General features: G+C 45.0%; 1 protein-coding gene across 20 annotated transcripts in view; it reads left to right on the top strand.

The window, feature by feature from the left end:
• The window catches only part of PIP5K1A (phosphatidylinositol-4-phosphate 5-kinase type 1 alpha), a 51,663-nt gene that overhangs the window by 24,462 nt on the left and 4,589 nt on the right, over window positions 1–22,612 (top strand). For 8 of the 20 annotated variants that reach the window (XM_054474031.2, XM_054474030.2, XM_054474027.2 and 5 more), the window contains 12 exons: window positions 2,161–2,192; window positions 5,224–5,304; window positions 9,840–9,970; window positions 10,421–10,538; window positions 10,724–10,876; window positions 12,370–12,669; window positions 14,708–14,913; window positions 16,394–16,477; window positions 17,318–17,366; window positions 18,136–18,220; window positions 20,015–20,161; window positions 20,330–20,459. In XM_054474031.2, the coding sequence (XP_054330006.1) occupies window positions 2,161–2,192; window positions 5,224–5,304; window positions 9,840–9,970; window positions 10,421–10,538; window positions 10,724–10,876; window positions 12,370–12,669; window positions 14,708–14,913; window positions 16,394–16,477; window positions 17,318–17,366; window positions 18,136–18,220; window positions 20,015–20,161; window positions 20,330–20,459 (1,516 nt within the window). Of the gene's footprint in view, window positions 1–2,157; window positions 2,193–5,223; window positions 5,305–9,839; window positions 9,971–10,420; window positions 10,539–10,723; window positions 10,877–12,369; window positions 12,670–14,707; window positions 14,914–16,393; window positions 16,478–17,317; window positions 17,367–18,135; window positions 18,221–20,014; window positions 20,162–20,329; window positions 20,460–22,612 lie in introns of all 20 variants that reach the window. The other 12 variants (XM_054474028.2, XM_054474026.2, XM_054474024.2 and 9 more) reach the window with 4 other exon arrangements.

The following is a 22,612-nucleotide window of genomic DNA, read 5'->3' as shown; positions in this document are numbered from 1 at the left end:
TCCTTTTTTTGATATAAAATAGATATGATATTTTTCTCTTCTGTTCATTAGTAGGTTGGATCTCTGATGTGTGCCATAGGGGCAAAACTTTAGGCAAGGAAGAGAGTCGGTTTTGTGTCCTGATTCTGCTCCTCTCTTTGTCACTTGGTCTGAGTATTATTACTTAGACCCTAATAGCATCATCACCCTGTGTGCTCTTGGAATTAGTCCCAGTTTTGCAGTCGCAGATAGCTAAGCAGTTGGCACCAAAATTCCATGGAGCGACATCGTCTCATCTTTATTCTAAGTATTTTGCAAGAGTGTAGCAGCCCTAGAGCTACATGTTTGTGTGATAAAACTAGGAAAGGTAGCAAGGTAGAACTTTTTAGGGAGTAGAAAGTTTCAGAGCCACTCTGCATTGAAATTACTTACTTGCTTTTTTTCTGTTGTTTAACTTTATTCAGTGACTTTTTGCATACAGAGGAGCTTGCTTTCTAGGTGGTAACTACCAGACTAGAAGCAGATGCTGGCTTTTGGTTCTGCCTGGTCTCTTCTAAACCCTTTCCTCTGGGTTAAAAGAGGAGAGGATAGGCCAGGCACTGACCAAAGAGTCTAGAATCAGCATTTTTATTTTCAACTGAAAGCATACAGAGTACCTCGTTGAGAATCAGATTCCATAGTTGCTAGTGTGCACAAGCATGTGGGTATGTTGGGAGATGGGGCAGCTGAGGGTTTTGGCAGGAACCGTGTTCTTTGAGATGGTAATTAGAATTTCCTAAAGGTCTAGGTAAATTGAAAATTAAACCTTGCTGTGAGCCTAACTTTGCTCTTGCGTCACACGTAATGGCCGGGCATTGTGGCTCATGCCTGTAAACCCAGCGCTTTGGGAGGCCAAGGCAGGTGGATCACAAGGTCAGGAGTTCAAGACCAGCCTGGCCAAGATGGTGAAACCCTATCCCTTCTAAAAAAATACAAAAATTAGCCAGGCGCAGTGGCTCACCCCTATAATCCCAGCACTTTGGGAGGCCGAGGCGGGTGGATCACCTGAGGTCGGGAGTTCGAGACCAGCCTGGCTGACATGGTGAAACCCCATCTCTGCTAAAAATACAAAAATCAGCCAGGCGTGGTGGTGGGTGCCTGTAATCCCAGCTACTCGGGAGGTTGAGGCAGGAGAATCGCTTGAACCGGGAGAAGGATGTTGCAGTGAGCCAAGATCGTGCTGTTGCACTCCAACCTGGGTGACCAGCAAAGCTCCGTCTCAAAAAAAAAAAAAAAAGGCCGGGTGTGGTGGCTCACACCTGTAATCCCAACACTTTGGGAGGCCGAGGTGGGAGGATCATGAGGTCAGGAGATCGAGACCATCCTGGCTAACACAGTGAAACCCCGTCTCTACTAAAAATATAAAAAATTAGCCAGGCATGATGGCACACACCTGTAATCCCAGCTACTCAGGAGGCTGAGGCAGGAGAATTGCTTGAACCCAGGAGGTGGAGGTTGCAGTGAGCCGAGATCGTGCCATTGCACTCCAACCTGAGCAACAGAGCGAGACTCTGTCTCAAAAAAAAAAAAAAAAAAAGCGACAGAGCGAGAGTGAGACGCCATCTAAAAAATAAAAATTAAAAAAAAGGGACAGGTGCGGTGGTTCTTGCTTGTAATCCTAGCACTTTGGGAGGCTGAGGTGGACGGATCACTTGAGGTTAGGAGTTTGAGACCAGCCCGTCCATCATGGTGAAACCCGCCTCCACTAAAAACACAAAAATTAGCTGGATGTGGTAGGAGGCGCCTGTAATCCCAGCTACTCAGGAGGCTGAGCAGGAGAATCACTTGCAGTGAGCTGAGGTCATGCCACTGCACTCCAGCCTGGGCGACAGAATGAGACTCCATCTCAAAAAAAAAAAAAGTTATATTTCCCAGAGAAAATATGGATATTTGAGTAAGAAAGGGGTCTAGAATAAAAATGGAATATGCACGAGGCCTATGTGAGTATGGAGAAGGAGAGAGGGACATACACAGTTGCTATCCAAAAAGATCTGGTATCACTGAGCAAGAGGCAGGAGTTTATACTCATGTTTAGTTTGACTCAAACTCTGATGCTTTCAGTATGCTTGACAGAGATGTGAGTGTGTGATACACTCTTATGATTGTGTTTTTGTTTTTGTTTTTGTTTTTTTTCCCTAGCAGCATCTGGAATCAAGAGACCCATGGCATCTGAGGTGAGTTTCGTATTGATACAATGGTTACTAAAACCTTAATTCTGGGATAGAAGGAACCTGTTTATGACATTTTTATTTTTTCTCTACTTAGGTCTTGGAAGCTAGACAGGATTCTTATATCTCATTGGTGGGCTAGAAATTATGCAACTCGTCTTTTATTGTAGTTTATTTTAAATATTAACAATATCTCACATTTATTGAGCATTTTTAATGTACCAAATGCAATATGTACCAAAAAGTAAATACTGTACCTAAGTGCCCTTTAAGATATTCTTATTTAATCCTTCAAACAACTACAGTGAGGCAAATACTGTTATCTGTTTTACAGATGAAGAAAGTGAGGATTACAGAGTTATTAAGTGGGATTAGTAAAGCTGGGATTCAAACCCAGGCAGTCTGACACTAAAGCTCACTTTCTTTGTTTTGCTGTTATGGCCTCCTGATTGCATACCTTCGATGAATATGAAGAACTTTTAGCCATGCAGAAGCTATTAGTTTCCCAAGTTTCTCCTTTTTGTCCAGAATATCGCCATTTTGCTCAACTTTCTTCCCATGGAGTATTTCCTAACTCTCTCCCCTGGGTTTTGTGAAAGGGACCTCAGAATGCAGGCCCTTTTGACCTGGGACTTCAGACTTTCTCTCAGAACATCTTCCAGCATCTGTCAGGTGATACACTGAGAATTTTCTGGTACTAAGGGCCTTGGCTGAAAGAATAGAACTTGAATATCAGGTCTTAAGATTGGGACATCCAGCCAGTCACGGTTGCTCATGCTTGTAATCCTAACACTTTGGGAGGCCGAGGTGAGAGGATTGCTTGAGGCCAGGAGATCGAGACAGGCCTGTGCAACATAGTGAGACCCTGGTTCTACAAAAAAATAAAACATTAGCCAGGCGCACACCATAGTCCCAGCTACTCGGGATTGCTTGAGCCCAGGAGGTTGAGGCTGCAGTGAGCCATTATCACACCAGTACCCTCTAGCCTGGGTGATAGAGACACCCTGTCCCCCCCAAAAAAATTGTGACATCCTGTTTCCGCTAGTCTCTCAGCCTTCGGGCTTATAAACTTAGTGAGTATTGATGTCATGAAGAGTAACTTCATGTCTGTTGCTCTGACATCTTGGCTCTTGGGGATAACTTTCTAGACTGCTATACTGGTTTACTCCTCCCTTCTTGCCTTTTTTTTTTTTTTTTTTTTTTTTTTGAGATGGAGTCTTGCTCTGTTGCCCGGTATGGAGTACAGTGGCTCGATCTTGGCTCACTGTGTCCTCTGCCTCCCAGGTTCAGGCAATTCTTCTGCCTCAGCCTCCCAAGCAGCTGGGATTACAGGTGCACGCCACCATGCCCGCCTAATTTTTGTATTTTTAGTAGAGACAGGGTTTCACCCTGTTGACCAGGCTGGTTTTGAACTCCTGACCTCAGGTGATCCACCCGCCTTGGCCTCCCAACGTGCTGGGATTACAGGTCTGAGCCACTGCGTCTGGCCTCTTTTCTTTTTTTTTTTTTTTTTTTGAAACAGAGTCGCACTCTGTTGCCCAGGCTGGAGTGCAGTGGCGTGATCTTGGCTCACTGCAACCTCTGCCCCCTGGATTGAAGTGATTCTCCCGCCTCAGCCTCCTGAGTAGCTGGGATTACAGATGCATGCCACCACGCCAGGCAAATTTTTTGTATTTTTAGTTGGAGATGGAGATTCGCCATGTTGCCCAGTCTGGTCTCAAACTCCTAGACTCAAATGATCCTCCCCACTTGGCCTTCTGAGTAGCTGAGATTACAGGTGCATGCCACACCACCCAGCTATGTTTCTTTTCTTTTCTTTTTTTTTTTTTTTTGAGACAGAGTCTCACTCTGTCACCCAGGCTGGAGTGCAGTGGTGCGATCTCAGCTCACTGCAACCACCACCTCCCAGTTTCAAGCAATTCTCTTCCTCAGCCTCCCAAGTAGCTGGGATTACAGGTGCCTACTACCACGCCCGGGTAATTTTTGTGTTTTTAGTAGAGACAGGGTTTCAACATCTTGGCCAGGCTGGTCTTGAACTCCTGATCTCATGATCCACCTGCCTCTGCCTCCCAAAGTGCTAGGATTACGGGCCTGAGCCATTGCGCCCGGCCATCGCCCAGCTATGTTTCTACTACTATTTAAAAATACTCACTTTTGGTTGGGTGCAGTGCCTCACGCCTATAATCCCAGCACTTTGGGAGGCCAAGGCGAGTGGATCACCTGAGGTCAGGAGTTTGAGACCAGCCTGGTCAACATGTTGAAACCCCATCTCTACTAATAATACAAAAAATTAGCTGGGTGTGGTGGCGCATTCCTGTAATCTCAGCTACTCGGGAGGCTGAGGCAGGAGAATCGCTTGAACCCGGGAGGCGGAGGTTGCACTGAGCCGAGATCGTGGCATTGTACTCCAGCCCAGGCGACACAAGCGAAACTCTGTCTCAAAAAAAAAAAAGTACTCTTATTTTCTGGCCAGGCATGGTGGCTCACACCTGTAATCCCAGCACTTTGGGAGGCTGAGAAGGGTGGATCACTTGAGGTCAGCAGTTTGAGATCAGCCTGGCCAACATGGTGAAACCTCATCTCTACTAAAAATACAAAAATACAAAAATTAGTCAGGCGTGGTGGTGCGCGCCTATAATCCCAGCTGCTCGGAAGGCTGAGGCGAGAGAATTGCTTGAACCGAGGAGGTGGAGGTTGCACCACTGCACTCCAGCCTCGGCAACAAGAGCAAGACTCTGTCTCAAAAAAATAAAGAATAAAAATACTCACTTTTATTTTCTATGTCTTCTTTCTGAGGACCAAAGGGAAAATATGTGTCCCTTGGAGTTTTCTTCTGTGATCTTTTAGCCACTTAATTCATTGGGAACCAACATTATAGGTGTATATTTGCATGGGATAGATCTTCTGAAGATTTTGTAAAATGTTTTTAATCTAGAAAGAATATGTTGTTTCAGTTTATTTTGTTTTGATGTACCATCGTGGTAGCTATTTGGTGTCTTACATGGGAATTGTATTATAATCTTGACTATTCTTCTAGGTGCCTTATGCCTCTGGCATGCCCATCAAGAAAATAGGCCATAGAAGTGTTGATTCCTCAGGAGAGACAACATATAAAAAGGTGTGTCTGGATGGAACCTTCTCATCTTACTCCAGGAGCTCAGCAGCTTACTCTGGGAACTCAGTCTCCTTGAAATTACTCTCCATGTGCTGTCCTGTTTCTTGATATCCTAAGCTTTTGCACATAACACAGCTTAGACTTTAGAATTTATTTCTCAAAGGGTAAATTGTCTCCTTTTTGTATATGAATGTTTAAATGAGAATTTTTTTGGCTGGGCATGGTGCCCCAGGCCTGTAATTCCAGCACTTTGGGAAGCCGTGGCAGACAGATCATTTTAGGCCAGGAGTTCAAGACCAACCTGGCCAACATGATGAAACTCTGTCTCTACTAAAAATACAAAAATTAGCTGGGTGGCATACGCTTGTGGTCCCAGCTACTCTGGGTGTTGAGGCAGGAGAATCGCTTGAACCTGAGAGGTGGAGGTTGCAGTGAGGTCAAATTGTGCCATTGCACTCTAGCCTTGGTGACAGAACGAGACTCCATCTCAAAAAAAAAAAAAAAAAATTTTAGTGAACAAATCTGGCATTGGTTGCTATTTTACTGAGCTGAAGAAACTGGGTTTCCCTGTTAGGTATAAATATGTAACAAGGCCATGAAAGCCATTCTTATCTTACGACAGGGAACCATGTCTCTCACAGTCTTTCTGTCTTTTTGTCCATTGCTGGATATATATCAACAGAGGGCCAGGTCCCAGCCTAGCCTGTTGATACAAATATACACAATAAGTCAGACTTTTTTTTCTCTTCAAATTTTTTTTTTGAAGCGGAGTCTCACTCTTTCACCCAGGCTGGAGTGCAGTGGCGCGATCTTGGCTCACTGCAGGCTCCGCCCCCCGGGGTTCACGCCATTCTCCTGCCTCAGCCTCCCGCGTAGCGAGGACTACAGGCACCCGCCACCTCGCCCGGCTAATTTTTTGTATTTTTAGTAGAGACGGGGTTTCACCGTGTTAGCCAGGATGGTTCTCTTCAATTTTTTTTAGAGCCAGGGTGTCAGTCTGTCACCCAGGCTGGATTGCAGTGGCATAATCATTGGCAGGTGGCGGGAGGCTATTGTAACCTCCAACTCCTGGGCTCAAGTGATCTTCCTGCCTCAACCTCCTGAGTAGCTGTGACTACAGGTGCACACCACCACATGTGGATAATAATAAATTAGTTTTATGAGATGATCTCGCTGTGTCGCACAGGCTGGTCTCAAACTCCTGCCCTCAAGCATTCCTCCTACCTAAACCTTCCAAAGTGCTGGAGTTACAGGGGTGATTGACCGTGTCTCACCCCCTTTTACCCCACAAAGAGTCATTTAGCTGGCAAATAGTACCTAGAACATCTGCTTTTTTGAGCTCTGAATATCAAATGGACTGGAAAGGAACAGTAATAGTGAAAAAGTGGAAATTGAGCTGGTGAAGGGAAAACAGAAGCATCCTGGATCCTTGAGGGATCCAAATTCTTGAGTTCTGGACTAGTTTGCAGATGGTTTAGGCTTCCTGAGGGACAGTGTTCAGTCTCCCATTTAGCATCTGTAGTTTGTCTAATATGGAATGTGAAGATTTCTTGGAGTTCTGTTTCTGGCCTATGTAAATTTTGTGTTCGTTCTCTATTTCATTGTCCCAAGTAGCAGAGGTGGACTGACTCATTCTCAGTCAAGGACCTGACAGTCCTCAGAATGGACTCTGTGGCTCATGTCAATTCCTTTTACTGAGCTCTTCATTTTTAAATTTTTTTTTTTAAGAAATGGGATCTTGCATTTGGGAAGCTGAGGCGGGTAGATCACCTGAGGTCAGGAGTCCGAGACCAACCTGACCAACATGGCAAAGCCCCGTCTCTACTAAAAATACAAAAATTAGCTGGGCGCGGTGGCAGGCATCTGTAATCTCGAGTACTAAAAATACAAAAATTAGCTGGGTGCGGTGGCGGGCATCTGTAATCCCAGCTACTCGGGAGGCTGAGACATGTGAATAGCTTGAACCTGGGAGACGGAGGTTGCAGTGAGCCGAGGTTGCGCCATTGCACTCCAGCCTGAGCAACAGAGCGAGACTGCGTCTCAAAAAAAAAAAAAAAGAAAGAAAGAAAAAGAAATAGGATCTTGCTCTGTTGCCCAGACTAGAATGCAGTGGGTGCGTTGATGGCACACTGCAGCCTTGAACTCCTGGGCTCAAGCCATCCTCCTACCTCAGCCTCCAGAGTAACTGGGACTACAGGCCTCAGCCACCACACCTGGCTTATTTAGCTTTTTTTTTTTTTTTTTTTTCTGAGGGAGTTTTACTCTTGTTGCCCAGGCTGGAGTGCAATGGCACGATCTCCACTCACCACAACCTCTGCCTTGCGGGTTCAAGCGATTTTCCTGCCTCAGCCTCCCAAGTAGCTGGGATTACAGGCATGCACCACCACGCCTGGCTAATTTTGTATTTTTAGTAGAGATAGGGTTTCTCCATGTTGGTCAGGCTGGTCTTGAACTCCTGACCTCAGGTGATCTGCCAGTCTCGGCTTCTCAAAGTGCTGGGATTACAGGCGTGAGCCACAGCGCCCGACCATTTAGCTCTTTTTATATGTTGAACATTGAGATAAAAAGATGAGTTTCTATTCTAACTGGGGAGGCAGATACTTAAAAAAAAAAAAGGAACTAATAATTTATTTTCCTTTGACCTATTTGTACATGAAAAAAACTAGTTGTAGGCCGGGCATGGTGGCTCATGCCTGTAATCCCCAGTACTTTGGGAGGCCGAGGCAGGTGGATAACGAGGTCAGGAGATTGAGATCATCCTGGCTAACACGGTGAAACCCCGTCTCTACTAAAAAAAAATACAAAAAATTAGTCGGGCGTGGTGGCTTGCGCCTGTAGTCCCAGCTACTCAGGAGGCTGAGGCAAGAGAATGGCGTCAACCAGGGAGGCGGAGCTTGCAGTGAGCCAAGATTGCGCCACTGCACTCCAGCCTGGGCGACAGACAGAGCAAGACTCCGTCTCAAGAAAAAAAAAAAAAACTAGTTGTAATTTATTGCCCATTGAGGACCAAGTAGAAATATAAGTAATGCCTGGCGGAGGTCAGGGATGAGGCAAATAGAGCAAAGCTGTCTAATCAAAGTTTCTACAGTGATTGAAATGTGCTGTATCTGTGCTATCCAATAAGGTAGCTAGTAGTCACACTTGAACTGTAGGTAGTAAGACTGAGGAAATGAAGTTTTAAATTTGAATTAACTTTAAATAGCCATGTGTACCTAGTGGCTACTGTTATCAGACAGCAAAGATCTAGATGATGCGATACTTTCCCACGGGCTTGGAATCCTGGATTGTAAGAGTGGGGCTCTTGTGTTTGTGTTTTGACCAAGTTTGATAATTCTAATTCTGAATACTGCTCTCAGAAATAATTTGAGTCTTTCATGCTTTCTTCTTCAGTTAGGAGCTCTTTTACCACACTGTTGTCCTTTTTTTTGAGACAGAGTCTTGCTGTGTTACCGAGGCTGGAATGCAGTGGTGTGATCTTGGCTCACTGCAGCCTCCGCCTCCCAGCTTCAAGTAATTCTCCTGTCTTAGCCTTCTGAGTAGCTGGAACTACAGGTGCACACCACCTTACTCAGCTAATTTTTGTGTTTTTAGTAGAGACGGTTTCACCACATTGGCCAGGCTGGTCTCAAACTCTTGGCCTAAAGTGGTCTGCCCACCTCAGTCTCCCAAAGTGCTCGGATTAGAGGCATGAGCCACCGCGCCCACCCCACCCTGTTGTCCTTGAGACACTAGTCAGGCCCTTCCTTAGAGGACTGAAGTTTCTGCCGCCAGGCAGTCAGATCAGAATATTGGTTAATTTTAAGGCTAGGCATGGTGGCTCAAGCCCGTAAACCCAGAGATTTGGGAGTCCTGAGGTTAGGAGTTTGAGACCAGCCTGACCAACATAGTGAAACCCCATCTCTACTAAAAATATAAAGAATAAGCAAGGCGTCGTGGTGCATGCCTGTAATCTCAGCTACTCGGGAGGCTGAAGCATGAGAATCGCTTGAATCAGGGAGGCAAAGTTTGCAGTGAGCCGAGATCATGCTGCTGTACTCCATTCCAGCCTGGGTGACAGAGACTCCGTCTCAAAAAAAAAAAAAAAAAAAAAAAAAAAAAGGAATATTGGTTAATTTTAGTTACATTCTATATCAGATGAAGGAAATGTTTAGAGGGCTCCAGATACACTCTGGGGGCAGAAACCTTAGCAGTGAGAACTAAGAATGTTGTGTCAATACAATGTATCTTCCAAATACAGATATGGAACTCTTGTTTAGGCAGGCCAACAGGAGGGAGCACCTTGCCTAGCTGAGGCTGGCTCAGAGAGTCCTAGCTTTGCTACTCTGTATCCTCACTGTCCTTCCAATCTTTACTAAGCTTAATTGCAGAGTACAGCATAGGGATGGGGAAACTGGATTGTCCCAGTTTTATCTGAACTATTGCTCAGACTAAAGGACGTTTGTTTTAAAGTGTTTCTTCTAGCTTCCCCTTTCTGAATTTTTAATTGTTATGATCCTACTTATACTAGGAATTTTCTTCTCATTTCTCTTGTTTCTCAGACAACCTCATCAGCCTTGAAAGGTGCCATCCAGTTAGGCATTACCCACACTGTGGGGAGCCTGAGTACCAAACCAGAGCGTGATGTCCTCATGCAAGATTTCTACGTGGTAGAGAGTATCTTCTTTCCCAGGTACAGAGTTTAATGTTCAGGAGCACGTCCTGGAAATGTGGACTTTTCAAATCAGCCCAGGGCAGTTTTAGGGGTTCAGGTCAGACAATTTAGACATGTGTCCATTTCTTAACCTGGTTGTAATCAGGGTGATGTGGGACTAGAGAGTTCGGAGAGCAGATACTGTCCTCTAGATGCTTCCATTAGCTTCTGTCCTATGGATTGACCCATAAAAAACAACCTAATGCATTGGATAGGAGGCAGTGTGATTTCTTCTTGTTCTTATGTCTTGCTGTCCATGCTGTGCCATTGTCTCACTAAGTAACTCATCTAAGAAGGGCTGTGATTATCTTAGGAGGAATGTATTCCCCCAGTCCCCCCACCATGAGGTGACTCTGAGTGTCTTCGCAAGGTAGATTCTCTGGATGATAGGGACTGGCAAGTTATGGCTACCTCTGTTTAACCCCACAGTGAAGGGAGCAACCTGACCCCTGCTCATCACTACAATGACTTTCGTTTCAAGACCTATGCACCTGTTGCCTTCCGCTACTTCCGGGAGCTATTTGGTATCCGGCCCGATGATTACTTGGTAAGCATCTGGATATCAGGACCCTGTGACTCCAGTATCAGAGGGATATTCCCAAAGGAAGGCCCCTTTTCTCCACAGTCTCGCTCTGGTTTTTATTTAGAAAAGAATTGCATCTGTAGTTGATTTTTGTGTTGGGCAAGGCCCTGATGTGTCTAAATCTCTTAGTTCTTCTCTGTTTGCCCCAGTATTCCCTCTGCAGTGAGCCGCTGATTGAACTCTGTAGCTCTGGGGCTAGTGGTTCCCTGTTCTATGTGTCCAGCGACGATGAGTTCATTATTAAGACAGTCCAACATAAAGAGGCGGAATTTCTGCAGAAGCTGCTTCCAGGATACTACATGGTAAGGGAGAGAGAAGCACTGTCCACCTGTGCTGCCCACTTCTGGGCAAGGCTGGGGAGGCTGTCTTCAGCAGGGTAAAACAGTGTCAGCACTTCTATCTTAAGAGTGTAGTTCAGGCCGGGTGCGGTGGCTCACGCCTGTAATTCCAGCACTTTGGGAGGCCGAGGCAGGCGGATCACGAGGTCAGGAGATCAAGACCATCCTGGCCAAGATGGTGAAACCTCGTCTCTACTAAAAATACAAAAAATTAGCCAGGCGTGGTGGTGGGCGCCTGTAGTCCCAGCTACTCGGGAGGCTGAGACAGGAGAATGGCGTGAACCCGGGAGGCGGAGTTTGCAGTGAGCCGAGATCCTGCCACTGCACTCCAGCCTGGGTAACAGCGCAAGACTCCGTCTCAAAAAAAAATAAAATAAAAATGTTGTTCAGTTTTGTGCTTTTCACCCCATTTCTTTTGCCTCTCTATGGTAAAAGAGGTTTTGTTTATCTGTTCTGTTTTAAGTGTTGTTGATCTCCCAGGCTCAAGTGATCTTCCCACCTCAGCCTCTCACGTAGTTGGGACTAAAGGCACACACCGCCACACCTGGCTAATTTTTATGAACATTTTATTTTTATTTTTTCATGACGGAATCTCGCTCTGTCGTCCAGGCTGGAGTGCAGTTGCGCAATCTCGGCTCACTGCAACCTCCGCCTCCCGGGTTCAAGCAATTCTCCTGCCTCAGCCTCCTAAGTAGCTGGGATTACAGGCATGCGCCACCACGCCAAGCTAATTTTTTATTTTTTAGTAGAGACAGGATTTCACCATGTTGGTCAGGCTAGTCTTGAACTCCTGACCTCGTGATCCGCCTGCCTCGGCCTCCCAAAGTCCTAGGATTACAGGCGTGAGCCACCGTGCCCGGCCTAATTTTTATAAATTTTTAGTAGAGATGAGGTCTTGCTACGTTGCCCCGGCTGGTCTCAAATTCCTGAGCTGAAATGATCCTCCTGTTTGGCCTCCCAAAGTGCTGGGATTATAGGCATGAGCCACTGCACCTGGCTATTTTCATCTTCTGTTCTTAGTTCAGCTTCTAGTTTGGGGAATGAGGTAGGTTATTTCCCTTGATAATACTCTCTGCAGCCTTACTTTGATTGCTATTGGAGGTTCTGGAGAAGTTAGGTAACTCTCCTTACCTGCCTTACCATCCCCAAGAATATACTATACCCAGGACAGAGAGTGTCGTCTTCTCTTAAATCTCTCTGAAGAAATATATCCATCTTTTATTGGTATCCTGACTGATATCTGTATTGGAGAGTCTGTGGCACAGCTTGATGGTGAACTTATCATTGAAATAGATGCATAGGGAAATTTAAAGCATATATGATGTAGGTTTGTGGACAGATTGTGTCTGAATCTCATATAGGAGATAAAGGGAGGATGGGTGGTAACTTTTACCCGTGAGTTTCACTGAAAATCAGCTAAGTTGTTCTCCTACTTCTGTTTACTTTTGTGTTCTCAGAACCTCAACCAGAACCCTCGGACTTTGCTGCCTAAATTCTATGGACTGTACTGTGTGCAGGCAGGTGGCAAGAACATTCGGATTGTGGTGATGAACAATCTTTTACCAAGATCGGTAAAAATGCATATCAAATATGACCTCAAAGGCTCAACCTACAAACGGCGGGCTTCCCAGAAAGAGCGAGAGAAGCCTCTTCCCACATTTAAAGACCTAGACTTCTTACAAGACATCCCTGATGGTCTTTTTTTGGATGCTGACATGTACAATGCTCTCTGTAAGACCCTGCAGCGTGACTGTTTGGTGAGTTTGTTACTTAGACACCAAAAATCTCAGTTACTAAAACAGCTTGATTGTTCTTAGGCGTTAAGTTTGTGGGAGATGGAACTCTGTTCCTTAGCACTGTATGTCCTGGGCTGTATTTAAAATAACTTTTAATTAGTTCATTGCCATTCCTTTACATTTTTACTTTCTCCCCGTTTATCCTCCCACAATGGGATTTATTTCCTTCTCTAGCTAGCCTGGGCCTCATAGTCAAATGTTCTGCTTATTTTCACACCAACATCATCCTTCCTCAGATTTTGGTCCTGGCTGCCAAATCCAAATTTATATTTTGGAAGCTGAGTGCTGCTGAAGAATATTACACAACTGTGTATACTGGCATCTCTACAGAATTATGATATCCAACCCCACTTGGGCTTTCAATATCGTTCTTCAGTCCATTTGCTGTTGCTCTCAATAGGGATTTCAGATGTTTGGCATTCTAATCAAACCATTTTCTGACTCTGATCTCCCTAGCTTTGTTTCTCAACAAGCTACCTTAACTTTTTATCCTATTTCATCCTCTCATGCTGCCCCTGTCACCAACAGATAAATGTAATCTACATTTTACTTTATTTTTTATTTTTTGAGATGGACTCTTGTCGCCCAGGCTGGAGTGCAATGGCACGATCTCGGCTCACTGCAATTTCCACCTCCCAGGTTCAAGCAATTCTCCTGCCTCAGCCTCCCAAGTAGCTGGGATTACAGGTGCCCATCACCATGCCTGGGTGGTTTTTGTATTTTTACTAGAGATAGGGTTTCACCATGTTGGCCCCGCTGGTTTTGAACTCCTGACCTCAAGTGATCTGCCTGCCTTGGCCTCCCAAAGTGCTAGGATTACAGGTGTGAGCCACTGCACCCGGCCTAGATATCGCTCTTGACGTCTGTACTCTTCTGTCATGTGAACACTTCCCACTGTTGCACATATTAAACTGTATTGTGTTTATTTTACATTTGTATCCGTTTCTAAATGTATAATGTCCTTGAGGACAGAAACTCTCTTTAATCTGTAAGGAGGCACAGCGCCTACATGGTGGGGATTCAGTAAATGTTTAACTGAATTAAAGCTAGTCATACAAGGTCCTACCACAGATCTGTTCTGTCACAAAGTGTACTTTACCACAACCTCGTTGTGGAATCTTCACAGCACAAATATGTATTCCTTGTTCTCTTGAGAAGATAGTGTTCTCTTCATGGAGAGACATACATGGAAAGAACAAAGACGGTCTTGTGGGCTAGGCAGTGGGACTTGGAAAAATTATATTTACTCAAATGAGAGAAAGCTAAGGGATGTAAATAAAGACTAACCAGGCCGGGCGTGGTGGCTCACGCCTGTAATCCCAGCACTTTGGGAGGCTGAGGCAGGCAGATCACGAGGTCAGGCGTTCAAGACCAGCCTGGCCAATATGGTGAAACCCCAGCTCTACTAAAAATAACAAAAATTAGCTGGGTGTGGTGGCACGTGCCTGTAATCCCAGTTACTGGGGAGGCTGAGGCAGGAAAATCGCTTGAACCAGGGAGTTGGAGGTTGCAGTGAGCCGAGATCGCGCCACTGTACTGTCTGGTGACAGAGCAAGACTCCGTCTCAAAAAAAAAAAAAATTTAGCCTTACAGGTTCACTGTAAGGCTAAATTAAATAATTACGTCATGAAAGCTGTCAAGCCAGTCGTGGTGGCTCATACCAATAGTCCCAGCACTTTGGAAGGCTGCGATAGGCAGATCCCTCGAGCCCAGAAATTAGAGACCAGCTGGGCAGCATGGTGAAACCCTGTCTCTACGAAAAATAAAAAATTAGCCAGGCGTAGTGGTGTGTGCCTGTAGTCCCAGCTGCTTGGGAGGCTGAGGTAGGTGGATCCTTTGAGCCTGGGAGGTTGCAGCTACAGTGAGCCAAGATCACAGCACTACACTCTAGCCTGGGTGACAGATTGAGACCCTTTCTCAAAAAAACAAAAAAAATGAGATCCTGAAAAATATTTTTATTTCTTCCAAGGCTCAGATCATGTTTTTTTCCTTCCATTAGGTGTTGCAGAGCTTCAAGATAATGGATTATAGCCTCTTGATGTCAATCCATAATATAGATCATGCACAACGAGAGCCCTTAAGCAGCGAAACACAATACTCAGTTGATACTCGAAGACCGGCCCCCCAAAAGGCTCTGTATTCCACAGCCATGGAATCCATCCAGGGAGAGGCTCGACGGGGTGGTACCATGGAGACCGATGACCAGTGAGTGGGCTCAGGGCCACTAGGGAGGAGAACATAGGCCCACAGCACTTTTTCTTTTCTTTTTTTTTTTTTTTTTTTTTTTTAGTTTCACTCTTGTTGCCCAGGCTGATGTGCAATGGCACGATCTCAGCCTACTACTACCTCCACGTCCTGGGTTCAAACGATTCTCCTGCTTCAGCCTCCTGAGTAGCTGTGATTACAGGCGCCCGCCACCACACCCAGCTGATTTTTTGTATTTTTAGTAGAGACGGGGTTTCATCATGTTGGCCAAACTAGTCTACGAACTCCTGACCTCAGGTTATCCACCCGCCTTGGCCTCCCGTAGTGCTGGGATTACAGGCGTGAGCCACCGTGCCCGGCCACAGCACTTTTTCTTTAGGAAGGGACCCAGCTTCTGGAAAGGAGTAGCCTTGACTCGGCAGTTGGATCAGTAATATTAATGTTTACAGAAGTATAGAATGAGCTTGAATGAGCTTTCTTAATACAAAATGAAAACAAGGTTAATTTCGGGTTTATAGTATATATGGGAAGGAGAGCTATTCAAGAGTTAAAGACTTAAAAAATTATAGTCTTAAATGCATGTCTGCAAATTATATTAGAACTTTATTATCATTTTTTAGTCGTCTCTTTTTGTTAGTAATATATTAGAACTTTATCAAAAATAATCAATGGGCTGGGCACAGTGGCTCATGCCAGTAATCCCAACACTTTGGAAGGCTGAGGCAGGCGGATCACTTGAGTCCAGGAGTTTGAGATCAGCCTGAGCATCATGATGAGACCTCATCACTACAAAAACTCAAAAATTACCTGAGTGTGGTGATGAGCACCTGTGGTCCCAGCTACTCAGGAGGCTGATGAGGCAGAATTGCTTGAGCCTGGGAGGTCAAGGCTGCAGTGAGCCACTGTACATGCCACTGCACTCCAGCCTGGGCAAAGAGAATGAGACCCTGTGTCAAAAAAAAAAAAATTATTATAGACTTCTTTGTGGAAGGCATCCTTCTTCATCATGGATCTATCTAGTAAGTGTAATTACTGAAATATCACAAATATCTTAGATTGTTTCATTTTTTTAAGGTATCCTGTAATATGACTCTCAAGAAGAGTGTCTTAGTGGGCATAAATTAAGATAGCAAAAGTACTGAAGAAGTTCAGTTAATTAGGAGAGCATTCCCAAAATTGCTGAGTAGTGGCAATTTTAGATTCTCTTTGGTGGAATCAGAGTGGAAGAGGTAGGCAAGGAGATGTGGAGAAAACTAGATTATAATACATACTGTAGAGAGTTCCTGGGGTTAGAGGCAGGATCTCATTTTCTCCTGTTTTTTAAATATATTTTTTTCTCTTTTTGTTTTCTTGATCACTTATTGTCTGATCTTCTGGTTTATGGAGGATGAGGCAGTTATGTGTAGGTTTCACTTCCCCATCCTGATCTGACTAAACTAGCCAACAGATTTTCTCACCCTTTCCTTTTTGCCTTTTCCAGTATGGGTGGCATCCCTGCCCGGAATAGTAAAGGGGAAAGGCTTCTGCTTTATATTGGCATCATTGACATTCTACAGTCTTACAGGTGAGGAGCATATGGATCCCAAATTAAGAGAGGGTGGATACAGATAACCACTCACGTTTCTCTTTTAGATGGGTTTGTTGCCAAGTTCTTCCGGAAGCAAGAACAGTGAGTTGCAGTCTGGCTACTTACTTCATTGGTTTTGCCTCTTTCCCCGGCCTTTATAACCCTTCCTCCCGCATCTCCCCAGACATAATGTATACCTTCTGTGGAAAGCTGAGTCAGTCCTTGGAAGCACCAGGGTAGAATATGCCGTCTGTCTGGCTCTTTGCAAAAACCTATGAGATGAGTCATGTTCCACATTGGGATACAGCTGGAAATGTTACCCTTTTCTGTGGAGAAAAAACAGGAGGGTCACTGAGTTCTGTAAAATGTATTAGACTCTGGAACTAAGAGGCAATGGAGTGATCATCAGAGAGGAGCTGGAATTGTTAGACCCCAGTTTTGTTCCTGTAAGGTTTTAAATACTAATGAGGACTGGACAGTACTTGATTTGTTGGTTCAGTGTTATCATCCAGTTTTAACTACCCTTTCCAGTCTTGCCCATCTGTTCCTTCAGCTCTCCTTTTATAATAAATACTCATGTTCCTGATTTGCCAGGGACATAAATTGCCCTTTTCCCATGGGGTGAATAATTGACTTACCTAGAAACAACATTGGTCTCCGTGATGAACCAGCACTGCTATGCCTGTTCTTGGGAAAACCAGTGTACCAGTAGATGTACTTTCTCAGCTTCTGTCTTTTCAAGATTTTCTATTACCCCTTTAACCCCCTAAAATATAAAGTTATTAAGGTCATTTATTTAAAAATGACGTGAGTAGGTGATGTACATTTTTCTTGCAGGTTTGTTAAGAAGTTGGAGCACTCTTGGAAAGCCCTGGTACATGACGGAGTAAGTGGTAATACTAGAGGCTCTCTTACCGTACACTTCTGCCTCCATCACTTCTGACTGGCCTCAGTTTCTTGCAATTTTTTCTTTTTCTTTTTTTTTTTGAGACAGGGTCTCACTCTGTCACCCAGGCTGGAGTGCAGTGGCGTGATCTCGACTCACTGCAACCTCCGTCTCCCAGTTTCAAGTGATTCTCCTGCCTCAGCTTCCCGAGTGGGTGGGACTACAGGCGCGCACCACCACGCCCAGCTAATTTTTGTATTTTTAGTAGAGACGGGGTTTCACCATGTTGGCCAGGCTGGTCTCAAACTCCTGACCTCAAAGTGATCGGGCCACCTTGGCCTCCCAAAGTGCTGAGTTGAGATGGAGTCTCGCTCTGTCACTCAGGCTGGAGTGCAGTGGCACAATCTCAGCTCATTTCAGCCTCCATCTCCCAGGTTCAAGCGATTCTCATGCCTCAGCCTCCCATGTAGCTGGGATTACAGGTGCCCACCACCATGCGTGGCTAATTTTTGTATTTTTAGTAGAGATGAGGTTTTGCCATGTTGAACAGGCTGGTGTCGAACTCCTGACCTCAGGTGATCTGCCACCTCGGCTTCCCAAAGTGCTAGGATTACAGGCGTGAGCCACTATGCCTGGCCTCTTCCATTTATTTCATTTGTAGGTTTTACCCTTCTGCTTAGGGGCTCAGTCTGGGGGAAGATGGCCCTTGGACTAGAGTTCCTCTTGCTGGGCCTCCTTCTAACTCTATAGCATTTCTTCTGCCCTGCAGGACACTGTCTCAGTGCATCGCCCAGGCTTCTACGCTGAACGGTTCCAGCGCTTCATGTGCAACACAGTATTTAAGAAGATTCCCTGTAAGTGGTTTCTACCAAGTGACTGCCTACTCCTGCCCAGTGGCTCCCTTACCCCAAGAGAACAGAGGGCAGGACACCTCTGGTAGGGAGCTGCCAATGCCAGAGGCCTCTCCTTCCACCTACATCCCATGAGAGCCATTTCTTGTCCTTTGTGTTAGTCAGTCTGTCATAGTCGTTTTCAAGTTGCTGTTTGCCCCTTGGCTCTTCCTGCATGTGTCAATGAGGTGAGGGCCATTTCTGGGGAATTGGGATTTGCAAAAAAATAAATAAATAAATAATGTGTAGTTGTGGATGTAGGATCCATGCCACAGAGATAGGCAGAGCCTATGTACAGAGATACGCAATGAGGTTACTGGTGTTCTGTTTTATCTTCTAGACTATCTCCGGTGGTTACAGAAGCATTTACTGATTTCTGCTTAGCACATGTTTTTAGTCTCTTTTCCCAACTTTCTTGTTTAGGAAGTGCCAATATTTCTTTTTTTGCAAATCTTCCATGCTGCTGCCATAGCAAATTCTAGCTTCTCTTTCCCTTCTTCTCATATTAGGCATCATTAGTTCCATAGCGAGGGAGAGGGGACCTAGGCATGCCAGACAGTCTTAAGGGATATGGAAAAACCAGGCTGGGTGCAGTATCTCACACCTATAATCCCAGCACTTTGGGAGACCAAGGCAGGAGGATCAGTTAAGCCTGGGAGTTTGGAACCAGCCTGGGCAACATGGTGAGACCTTGTCTCTACAAAAAATTTTAAAAAGATAAGGAAAAAAATCTTTACAAAGTGGTAAAAATTACAAGTATCAGTTATTTAGTGCTGGGCACATACGTGCTAAGAAGATATAGAGTGAGAGTTATCTTTCTTGGCCCAGCATGGTGGCTCACGCCTGTAATCCCAGCACTTTGGGAGGCCAAAGCAGGTGGCTCACCTGAGGTCAGGAGTTCGAGACCAGTCTGACCAACGTGTTGAAACCCTGTCTGTACTAAAAATATGAAAATTAGCCGGGTGGTGGTGAGCACCTGTAATCTCAGCTACTCAGGAGGCTGAGGCAGGAGAATCACTTGAACACGGGAGGCAGAGGTTGCAGTGTGCTGAGATAGTGCCATTGCACTCCAGCCTGGGTGACGAGAGAAACTTCATCTCAAAAAAAGTTATCTTTCTCAGGTTTTACTATAGAATACTATTAAAGAAAAAGAGGGGCCAAGCGCAGTGGCTCACACCTGTAATCCCAGCATTATGGGAGGCCAAGATGGGCGGACCACCTGAGGTCAGGAGTTCGAGACCAGCCTGACCAACATGGTGAAACCCCGTCTCTACTGAAAATACAAAATTAGCTGGGTGTAGTGGCGCATGCCTGTAATCCTAGCTACCCAGGAGACTGAGGCATGAGAATCACTTGAACTCTGGAGGCGGAGGTTGCAGTGAGCCAAGATCGCGCCATTGCACTTCAGCCTGGGCAACAAGAGTGAAACTCCAACTCAAAAAAAAAAAAAAGGGAATTATGCAATAGGGTACATTTCATCTGATGGAAGTAAAGCAGTCATCAGGGCTCCATGTTGGAGGGGTAGGTGTGAATATGTTTCCTTTCTTCTAGGTTTTCATGCCTCTTGGAAAGTGAAGCGAGCTAACACCTTGTTCTCTGAATAGTAATTCATAGAGCCTGTCTTTGTTGACATTAGCCTTTTCACTTTTCAGACCAACTTTGGGTGTGTGTTGGGGATACTAGCAATTATTTGTATCTATGTCTTGGTAATGGTTGCTAAGGTGGTTGCTAAGTAGGCTCTGTTTTTCCCTTTTGAAGTGAAGCCTTCTCCTTCCAAAAAGTTTCGGTCTGGCTCATCTTTCTCTCGGCGAGCAGGCTCCAGTGGCAACTCCTGCATTACTTACCAGCCATCGGTCTCTGGGGAACACAAGGCACAAGTGACAACAAAGGCGGAAGTGGAGCCAGGTCAGCACTAGGGCTGGGGTCCCCGTGTGATTGGGTACTCCCTCCCTTCCTTGTGAGCCTTTACCTTGTCTGGCCAGAACCTCTGCTCCCATTTCTATCCAGGAAGCCAAGCTGCTACATATTTTTCCTTGTATTTACCATACCCCATCTTCTCTATCTTTTTTCCAGGCGTTCACCTTGGTCGTCCTGATGTTTTACCTCAGACTCCACCTTTGGAGGAAATCAGTGAGGGCTCGCCTATTCCTGACCCCAGTTTCTCACCTCTAGTTGGAGAGACTTTGCAAATGCTAACTACAAGGTTGGTTTATTGGCCCCTTTCTCCATATAATCTTATCTCTCTTTTCAAGTCCTTGGAAACCTCTATAATTTGATTGCATCATAATAAAGTACCCCAAAGATTAGTGGCTTAAAATAACAAATATATATCATACTTTCTGTGGGTCAGGAATCCAGGCCCAACTTAGCTGGGTCCTCTGGCTCAAGATTTCTCATGAGGTGGCATTTAAGCTGTTGGCCAGGGCTGGGGTCTCATCTGAAGGCTCAAATAGGAGAATCTGCTTTTAAGCTTATTTATGTGGTTACTGGTAGGATTCTGTTCCTTGTGGGTTGCTGAACTGAGGGCCTTAGTTCCTTGCTGGCTGTTGTCTGGGGGCTTCCCTCAGTTCTTTGCTACATGGACTTCTCCATAGGACAGCTCACAACATGGCACCTGGGCTATCTGACAGTGAACAAGAGAGCATGTGCCTATGCAGAAATCATGGCCTCTTATAACTTAATCTCAGAATTGACATTCTACTACTTGTGCTACATTCTGTTCACTAAATGCAGCCCACACTCAAGAGGAAGGAATTACCCATGGGTGTGAATACCAGGAGGCACAGGGATCATTGTGAGCCATCTTAGAAACTGCCTGTCATAGTCTGCCCTCTGGTCTCCAGTAATTTACATACCTCCATGTCCAAAATACACTGATCCCCTCCCAGGGTCTCATCCCATTGTAGCATTAGCTCAGAGTCCAGAGTTTTATTACCTAAATTAGGTCCGGGTTTGGATGAGCCCCCCAGGTATAGTTCCTTAAGCACAGCTCCTCAAGTACAGTTCTTAATCTGTGAACTTGTGGAACCAAAGAGACAAGTTATCCTTTCCCCGTGTACCTAGCATACAATGGTGAGACAGGCATTAGATAAGCAATATACACATTTCTGTACATAAAAGGGGAGAATGGGAGACACTAAAAGGAGTCATTGATTTTATTTGCTGTTCCAAAATCCAGGAAGTGTTGGAGTTTCTTTTATCAGGCCTCAAAGCAGAAGAATAATTCTCTGTGGTTCTTGGCTCTACCCTCTAGACTCTTGGTTTTGTCTTCTGAGTCTTCCTTTTTCATGAAAGCTAGAGTGTGTTTTTACCTGAGTTCTTTTCTCAGCCTGCTTCTTTCCAGTAGAATTTTGGGGGAACTAGTGGTCTCTATTTTGTACTGTTTCTGTCCTTTTTGATCCAAGATGGCGTGTTTCTACTGATACAGAAAATTTTGTGGGCCCCCTGTGATTCTCCTTGGGATTTACTCCGTTAGACAAAAGCCACACTCATAAATATCTTCTTTATGAGACCTAAGCTTCTTACAGACCCTGTTTTTCAGTTGAAAGGATCTGTGAAACATAATCTTTTGAACAGCCTTTTGAATAGCACAATCAGCCCTCCGTATCCACAGGTTCCACATCCCAGATTCAACCAACTGTGGACTGAAAATACTTGAGAGCCTGGTGTGGTGGCTCATGCCTGTAATCCCACCACTTTGGGAGGCTGAGGTGGGAGGATTGCTTGAGGCAGTTTGAGACCAGCCTGGTCAATATAACGAGACCCCATCCCTTTTAAAAAAAAAGAAAAGAAAAAATACTGAAAAAAAAAAAATCCTGAAAATGTTATGTTGTTGCTGATATGTACTGTACAGTTAGGCCTGTACTTAACATGTACAGACTTTTCTTGTCATTATTCCCTGAACAATACAGTATAACAACTATTTACATAGCATTTACATTGTATTAGTTATTATAAATAATCTAGGAATGATTTAGCCAGGCGTGATGGCTCACGCCTGTAATCCCAACACTTGTGGGAGGTAGAGGTGGCCAGATTACTTGAGCCTAGGAGTTTAAGATCAGCCTGAGCAACATGGCGAAACCCCATCTCTACCAAAAATACAAAAAAATTAGCCAGGCGTTGTGGTATGTGCCTGTAGTCCCAGTTACTCAGGAGGCTGAGGCAGGAGGATCGCTTTAACCCCGGAGGTGGAGGTTGCAGTGAGCAGAAATCGCGCCACTGGACTCCAGCCTGGGTGACAGAGCGAGACCCTGTCTCAAAAGAAAAAAAAATAAAGTATATGGAGGATGTGCGTAAGTTATATGCAAATACCATACCATTGTATATAAGGGACTTGTGCATTGTGGATTTTGA

The sequence above is a fragment of the Pongo pygmaeus genome, chromosome 1 (genome assembly GCF_028885625.2).
Source record: "Pongo pygmaeus isolate AG05252 chromosome 1, NHGRI_mPonPyg2-v2.0_pri, whole genome shotgun sequence".
NCBI classification, from domain to species: Eukaryota; Metazoa; Chordata; class Mammalia; order Primates; family Hominidae; genus Pongo; species Pongo pygmaeus.
Note: the sequence above shows the minus strand (reverse complement) of the source record. Positions and strands in the feature narration are given on the sequence as shown.